This window comes from Sceloporus occidentalis, unplaced genomic scaffold, assembly GCF_023333645.1.
Source record: "Sceloporus occidentalis isolate IW3139 unplaced genomic scaffold, rSceOcc1.0.p SCAF_318, whole genome shotgun sequence".
NCBI classification, from domain to species: domain Eukaryota; kingdom Metazoa; phylum Chordata; class Lepidosauria; order Squamata; family Phrynosomatidae; genus Sceloporus; species Sceloporus occidentalis.
The window spans coordinates 126,709-135,239 of NW_028317298.1; the positions used below are offsets into that span (position 1 = coordinate 126,709).

Here is an 8,531-nt window from a genome sequence, read left to right on the forward strand (position 1 = left end):
GTAAACACACTTACACTGGCGGGAACTTATATATCGACATTTTTGCTCACATACATACCACCTCCTTCTGAAAATCAGGACTGTCCTACAAAAAACAGGACAGTTGGGAGATATGCAAGCCTCTAAACCCCCCCCGCTTTCCCTGCGCTGGTCAGTAATATATGAAATGTTTGTGTTTCCTGGAGAAATGGCTGATGACGCCACTCCAATAAATCTGGGTTTAAAATCCAGAATATTAATAACAGCCCCGCCGGAAATGAGCGGACTTTCACTTTCACTTTCACTTTCTCAGCTCTCACAACCTTCAGCGCTTCCCTCTGCCCGGTAACTGTTGATACGCAGAAGATTTAATTTCCTATTGGTCTGAGTTCCTGCTGCAGCCAATCAGCGCAGAGCTCCTGACTCACAGGGGATTTCCGGTTTACTCGGGCTGTTAGTTCGGGATCAGTCTGTGTAATTCCCGCTCCGGGGCCCCGATATGTCCACAAACAGGGAGGTAAAGATGTGGCCCCTGCTGCTCATTGTGGGGGTGTCCGGGGTGTATTGTGGTGAGTATAATGGGGAGGGGTCTTCGGCATACAGAATGTGTATAGAGTGTGAGCTCTGCGGGTCAGTCTCTCTGTCTGTCTCAGGTCACTCTCTCCAGTATTATTACACCACGGTCTCGGCTCCGGGACACGGGCTGCCGGAGTTCTCTATACTCGGGTATGTGGACGGGATCCAGATACTGAATTATAACAGTGACCGCGGCCGGGCTGTCTCTGACGCTCGGTGGATGGAGAAAGAGGGACCGGAATACTGTGAGAGACAGACACTGATCGGCAAAAGCAAAGAGGCTATAGCTAGAAGATATGTGACGACAGCAATGAGCCGCTTCAACCACACCGGAGGTGAGACCCAGCACTGTATCCACTACAACAGTAGCTCCCAGCACTGCATCCGTTACCTCAACGGTAGCTCCCAGCACTGCATCCACTACCTCAACGGTAGCTCCCAACACTGCATCCACTACCTCAACGGTAGCTCCCAACACTGCATCCACTACCTCAACGGTAGCTCCCAGCACTGCATCCACTACCTCAACGGTAGCTCCCAGCACTGCATCCACTACCTCAACGGTAGCTCCCAACACTGCATCCACTACCTCAACGGTAGCTCCCAACACTGCATCCACTACCTCGACGGTAGCTCCTGGCACTGGATCCACTGCCCCACCGGTAACTCCCCGCACTGGATCCACTGCCCCACCGGTAAGTCCCCGCACTGGATCCACTACCACAACCCCCATGTCGCTCACACTGACCGCGTGTAACAAGTGCTGCTCTTTGCAGGTTTCCATTCCTACCAGGAGATTTTTGGCTGTAAGCTGAGGGATGACGGCAGCATCAGGGGGTATAATCAGGACGGATATGACGGGGAAGATTTCCTCGTCCTGGACACCGAGCGCTGGGTTTATGTTCCGGCCGTTGCAGAGGCGGTGATCTCCGCACAGAGATGCAACAGCCCGGAGGAGCGAGAGAGAAGTAAGAATCTCCTGGAGATCGCGTGTATAGAAGACCTGAAGAAATTCATCGAGAACGGACGGGAGGAGCTGGAGCGGAGAGGTGAGAGCGGGGGGGAGGAGCTGGAGCGCAGGGGTGGGAGGAGCTGGAGCGCGGGGTTGGGAGGAAGAGAGGAGGGGGGGGGGTAACGGTTCCTGGGGGCTTCATCTGGTTTATAATTTCATTCTCCATACCGGGTCCCACCAGCCTCTCCTGAGTTTATTAACTGTTTATCTTCTGCATGCCTCCCAACTGTCCTGCTGTGTGCAGAGCAGTCCCGATTTGGGCAGCTTTTGCTCCAGGTGTCTTGGGACAAAAATGGAGGGAATATAACGTAGGTGGAGTTACACAGCGCAGCGTGGTATCGGTACCGTGTGGCTGGACCCCATTGGCCAGCGCTCTGGCTGTGTATATCTCTCACATACACACAGTGTAAACACAATGCTGCCAGTGCACAGTCCGCGGACCCGCATGTGACGGGACAGGGCCCAGTAAACAGAACTGTCTGGGTGAAAATGTTTCGCCCCTCCTCTTATGGGAGCCGAAAGCCTCCCGGGAGCTCCTGAGTAAATCTGCAGAACCTTCAGAGTGGCAGCGCAGATATCTGGGAGAAGTAAATAATTCAGACACACACACAAGGTCTTCATTCTCAGTCACTTCTCAATTCATTCATTGTTGCTAGCGGGTTTAAATACAAAATCTGAATATCAATTTAGGAAAAAAGAAAAAGCCTGAATATAAGATGACCCTATAGGAAAAAAGTTTCACCAGTAAATGTTAATTCATGTAAACTTTCTTTTTTTTTTTTTTTTAATAAAAGCTATGATTGAGAAAAATATTTTGTTTTTAATTCCTTTGATTTTCCAACCTGCCCCCCAGTTATGCACATCTGCCCCCAGGCTTGCCACTCTGCCCCAGAAATGCCTTATACCCCCTATATGCCACTGGGCCCCATGATATGCCTTTTAACCCTCTAAATGCCACTGTGCCCCATGATATGCCTTTTAACCCTCTATAGGCCACTGTGCCCCATGATATGCCTTTTGACCTCCTATGTGCCACTCTGCCTCCAGACATGCCTTATACCCCTATATGCCAGTCTGGCATTTAGGGGGTTAAAAGGCATATTATGGGGCAGAGTGGCATATAGGGAGGTATTAGGCATTTCAGGAGGCAGAGTGGCATATAGAGGGTTAAAAGGCATTTCCGGAGGCAGAGTTGCATTAAGGGGGTTAAAAGGCATTTCATAGAGCACTCTGCCTACAGAAATGCCTTATGCCCCCCATTTAACACCCCCCCCAAAAAAAACTTACCGATGCTTCTGACTCCCGGTAAGAAAGAAATCACTAACAAGACTTGTCTACGTTGGCAAAAGTGTCTACAACAACATGTATATTTAATACAAAATGGTGTTCATTTAAATTCCATATTTACACCGGGTAAATTCGGGGCTGTTGGCAACTATCCTCTATCCCGCTCAGCTCTACCTCTGTCTACCTGCTTTTCTGGAGAGAGGTGAGACCAGAGAATGTATACTGTGCATGCTCTGACACTCTACCAACCAAGCTCCGCCTCCCAGCGCTCCAATTCGCCCAGAGTAGAAGTTGGGCGGTACTGATGCATGTTTACATCCCCTGACTGTGTTAACCCATTAAGTATCGGAGCAGTTTTACGGGTATATAAATTATCCGCAGCCGGTATAAACGGGGAAAAAAATACCAAAATATATTCATTAACCTGATTTGGAAACCGCCCGATATTTCTGTCATTTTCATTTATTTTAAGTTGTTTTTTTAGGTTTTTATTTATTGTGTTTAACCCCTACCTAACCCTGTCCAACAAATCCCCCACTGACTACACCGTATAAACTAAAAAGTGAATATAAAAATAACCCCTTAGGCTCAAGTTAGAAAAGTGATATAATTGAAAAAAATCTATATTTTATTTTTATTAAAGCCGGGAATTTTGGGAATCTCCGTTTTCTCACAGTTTCCGTCTCTCCTGCTCGTGTTCAAAGTGATCTTATTACCATAGCAACCAATAAAATGCTTCCTCTGATTGGACCATTAATGACTCTGCCCCAGAATCATTTATACCCCCTGTATGTTCTAGTAGAGGAACCAAAGTGGCAGCGCTGAACGCGCATGGGGTGATACAGGGGCATAAAGCACTAGCAGGGGCCACACATCCAGATGGGGCAAATGTTCTAAACTGCCCCATTAACCATTATTTTACCCTTCCTGTGATCTCAGTTGCCCCGGAGGTGAAGGTTTCAGCCCAGACTTCAGAGGGGGCCACAAAGCTTCACTGCCAGGTGTACGGGTTTTACCCCCGCGATGTGGACGTGAATTGGAAGAGGAACGAGACAGATATTCCCTCGGATGAGGCCAAACAGGTTCTCCCCAATACCGACGGCACTTACCAGATCAGGGTCACCGTGGAAGTGACCCCAAAAGAGGGGGACAGTTACTCCTGCCACGTGGACCACGGCAGCCTGGCAGAGCCACGCATTGTGATGTGGGGTGAGTGTCACAAGGAGAGGGGTAATTACCCCAACACTTACATCACATTCTCAGATTGCCCCCGGCTGATATCTGCTGTTTTGTGTCACTCAGATCCGAGGAAGGGCGGAAGCAGCAGCGCCGGGTACATCGTCATTGGAGTCGTTGCAGGGATCGCTGTCGCTGTTGCTGTTGGGTTTATATTATGGAAGAAGAGAGGTTCGCGAATTACTGCTTCTGAATACTCTATAGAGGCTTCTTCACATCACTGATAATTCTGATTGTATATGACAGGGAGTGTCACCTTATCACCATAGCAACCAATAAAATAACACTTCTGATTGGCTATTCCTCTGGTTGCTATGTAGTTTCACCACTTTTCATGCTTTTGCACCAGAATTCCTTCTACGTAACCCCAGTATTCATTATTTTTAAATCTGTTTATTATATTTTTTCTCCTTTATTTCAGGCAATCGTCCCGTTTACACCCCGACTGGCAGTAAGTAATCCGTTCGTCTCTCGGTTTATCTGTAATTTTTAAACAGATCCATGTTTTGCCTCCAGAGGGCGCCGTTATACTAAAGGGAATCCGTCCTCTCCCTGCCTATTCAGTAACAGCGTTGCCTCCACCAATGAAACTTCATTGACTAAAGGGGTATTTCGTGTGGCCGTTACAGTCACAGATTTCCATGTTCTAACCGGTACAGTGTGTTTAGGTAGAATTCCCTCCTGAGCGGCCCATCTATAGCCGCCCCGACCCCCCCCCCAGCAGACACCCTTGCAATGCAAAAATATTTAGATGTTGGGGTTGGAACCTAGTGGAGGGTCCGTGACATACTTTTGCTGGTGCCCTGGCTATTGTCAGTGTGGCGGTGGGGGGCAGCGTCACTCGGGGGTCACGTGTCTGAGCTGCATGCGCTGTGTCTTCAGATAACTCTGGTGGGTTATGGGTTGCGGGGGCAGGTAGGGGGGGCGTTGTGTCTAAAAGCCCCGTTGGAGGGAGATGGGCAGTGCCACGCGCCACATACCTGTGCTGGGTATCTAATTAGTGATGGGGAGATTGGCGTCACCTTTATAACAAATATTTTTTTTCTTTTAAGCGTCAGATGGGACTCCAGCCGCATCCACGACGTAAATGTAAGTCCGTAATGATAACGGGAAGATGTTTTTTGTCTTCATATGAGGAGAGCCTGATACGTGTTCAATAATTCAGTGATTCTGGGAAAATCAGAGCAGAAAGAGACCTCCGAGCCCAAATATTTCTAGTATAAACCGTGTAACTATATCGACATCCAGAACACGAGCCGGGCAGAGCGGCTCCATTATTACTCCTATTAGTTACGCGTCATCCTGCTGGCGCAGAACCTGCTTTCCAGAGAACTTTCTAGAGATCTACATAAAAAAATCTGTTCCGTGTGATTGATCTGCGAGCGCCGTCTCACAATTTATTTATATTACATGGGGGATCGCGTACTTTTCTACTGGGAGACGATAAAACAAACCACCTTAAACTGGTTTCAGTTTCTAAACCCTCCATGTTTGTTCTCCTTTTCTTATTACAAATCAGACTGGAAATGTTGTTACTGATGATGTCGCTCTGCTTACGCCGTTGGGGTCTTTCTATTATCCAGGTTTTTTTTTCTGTTTTTGCTTGCATTTCTGTTTTTGCTTGGATTTCTCTATTTCTCACGTTCGGATCAATTCATGTCTTTTAATTATTATCTACAAACACTACTTAATTCTACTTTTATGCATTTTATTATAAAGCATTTTTCAAACATCCAAATAATTAAAGTGCAGCCTCGGATTATTTTCCACTCTTCTTTCAGTTTTACTAATATTTGCATTATTAAGGAAATGGATAAGTGAAGTAAGTTTAAGGCGACACATTAATGTATTCTCAATGTCTTTGCAGCTCCGCAGAGAAGGGATCCGTACCAGGAATTCCGTGTAGGAGACCGGAGAAAATCCCCCGCCTGGCGCCGGCCCCTGCATCCACTTCTTATAACTCACAGAAATCAAAAGCTTTTATGGGAAATCAATAGCCTTTTTTTTTATAGAAATCAAACGCTTTTTATGGGAATTGCTTAAAGTCGTATAATCTGCTTTATACTTGCAAATATTCTTATATAAATACCTGGGAACTCTCCGGGTCAACACCTGAATCCTCTGGGTCGCGGGGTCTTGACATGGCCCACCCGTTTCCCCTTTAAATAAGGATATTTCCCATGATGTCAGTGGGCAGTGTTGGCCGCGTCCCTCTAGAGTAGGCTCTGGGTAGCCGGAGCCCAGAAGTTCCCAGGTTTGTTCATATACAATAATTTTTAGTGGGTGATTCACTGCTTTGCTACAATAAGATACTCGGTAATATTGTTTGATTGCTTTCATTGTTTCGCGAATTCCAAATGATAGAAAGTTTGTTGCCGTTTGGGCCTCGTTATCTATAAATAAGGGTAAAATATGGGGGTCTCGCGCTGTAATAATCTCCTTTTGATGAGGGATATGTAAATGAGGACAAACTCAGTGAATATTTGGGATCAGTCGTTACGGAGGAAGAAGAAGGGAAGGAACCTCAGACAGAAAGTACTGAGACGCGTAAAACATGGAGGATTCCGGGGTTCTGGCGACTGCAGACCAGTAAGCCTTACATCAGCAGAGGAGAAATGAATGGAAACCGGGATTGTTCAAAATCTGAATGTAAATGGATTGAAAGCTCAGAAACCGGTTGGACCCTCATAGAAAACTCCGAAATAAACTGCAGGGTTTGGTCTTAAAATCGCTTCTTCACAAGAGACAGGTTGTAGTTGATGGCGATTGTTCAGAGGAGGCCCTTCTTACTAGCGGGGGACCTCGGGGACCTATTTTTTTTTTAATAAAAAACATTACAGGTGGTCTGGAAGATAAGGCGCGTCTCTTCAACAATACAGAGGTCTGTAAGCCATTGGCTGATGGTAAACGGGATCTGTGACTGGTGACAACAGACGAGATGGGGTTTGGGAATAATTATTTTAAGAGCTTAAGGATTGGGGGGGTGACACATTGGTTATTTTTGTGATGTTTAGATCCGTTTATAACGCAATAAAATGATTACAATAAAATATATATAAAAGTTCTACCCTCTTTTTTCAGTAATTGATTTGGTTAGAATTGGCTACTCATGTGAACTTGGCTTTGTTTCATCGCGATTAGTTGACTTGTTGCTGAGGAAGCCTAGCGATCCGTCTGTTTACAGAAATGGTTTAGGTTTGTGGGTTGAGATCCCAATTCTTGCTCATCTGGGTGTTTAGACGGATGCATTAGTAGCAAAATCAGACCTCAGGGTATCGGGGACGGTCATGGAGACCCCATCCCCAGAAGGAGGGCGACTAAAATAGGAGACTGTTTTCAGGATGAAAGACTGAGGGAGCTCAAAATGTCCAGCTTGGGAGAGACTAGAGAGAGAGAGGTGATGGGAGAGAGACATTCAAATACATAAAGGGATTAAAGTACAGGAGAGAGGTTTATTTCAATGGAGGAGAAATGTTAGAACGAGAGTCCATAATCTAAAGTAGAGGGTCAGAGGCTGAACATCACCCGTTGGTAAAGGGCCCAACCCCTAAAAATCCCTCCAGGCTTTACATTAGGCACTATAGTATACATGTCCAACCTACGGCCCTCCAGCTGCTGCAAGACTACATGTCCCATAATGCTTTCAGCTAAGGGGCTGCCTGAGTAGTATGGGAGATGTAGTCCTGCAGCAGCTGGAGGGCCGCAGGTTGGACAGCCCTGCTATACGTTCGGGTAGGAAGTGATCTCCCGGCATCCGCCAAACTCAGATTCGCCCATCAGACTTCTAGATACTGCTAGACTTCTGTCATCTCGAGCCGGTCTGCCCGTTCTCCTCTGACAGCCACAAGGCATTTTCATCACACGACTGCCGCTCGCTTTCATATTTTTATTAAATATGAAAAGATAGTTTACATGTAAATTAATATTTACTACTAAAACGGTTTTCCTATAAGGTAATACCCAGAACCGCACATCGACACATACACTGCCCTCACACACGCCTGCCCATAAACACATATACACACATATACACATACACTGCCCTCACACACGCCTGCCCATAAACACACATACACACAAACACACACCCTGCCCCTACGCATTATATACCGGTGTGTATATATATATACACACATATATCTGTAGGTTCAGGTCCTCCTTTGCTGCTCCCTGGCGCTCAGCATCAATTGCCGCCGAACAGTGATAGGAAGGTCTGACGTGACAGACGGTTTACCTTCCGTTAAAATTACAATTCGTTCTTTACTAAGTTTGCATCGAGAGGAAAAAATTGCACCTGACATATTGCGCTCCTTCACCAGCTCTATGATTGGCCAGTATTGCTTTCAAGCCTCGTTCTCACTCTCATCGCGCGTACGGAGTTTTTCTTCTTTCTGATTGGATGTTATGTGCTGGAACGCATTTGCGTTCCACGGTGAGTGAA

General features: G+C 46.5%; 1 protein-coding gene across 1 annotated transcript; it reads left to right on the top strand.

Annotated features, from left to right (window-relative positions):
- The first annotated feature begins 499 nt into the window (after positions 1-499).
- Positions 500-4,314, top strand: LOC149274831 (class I histocompatibility antigen, F10 alpha chain-like). The gene is made up of 5 exons (XM_089505217.1): positions 500-548; positions 633-890; positions 1,332-1,604; positions 3,794-4,063; positions 4,157-4,314. Exons 1-5 carry the CDS (start codon positions 503-505, stop codon positions 4,312-4,314), a joined length of 1,005 nt encoding a protein of 334 aa, XP_089361343.1. The 5' UTR covers positions 500-502.
- Positions 4,315-8,531: the final 4,217 nt, after the last annotated feature.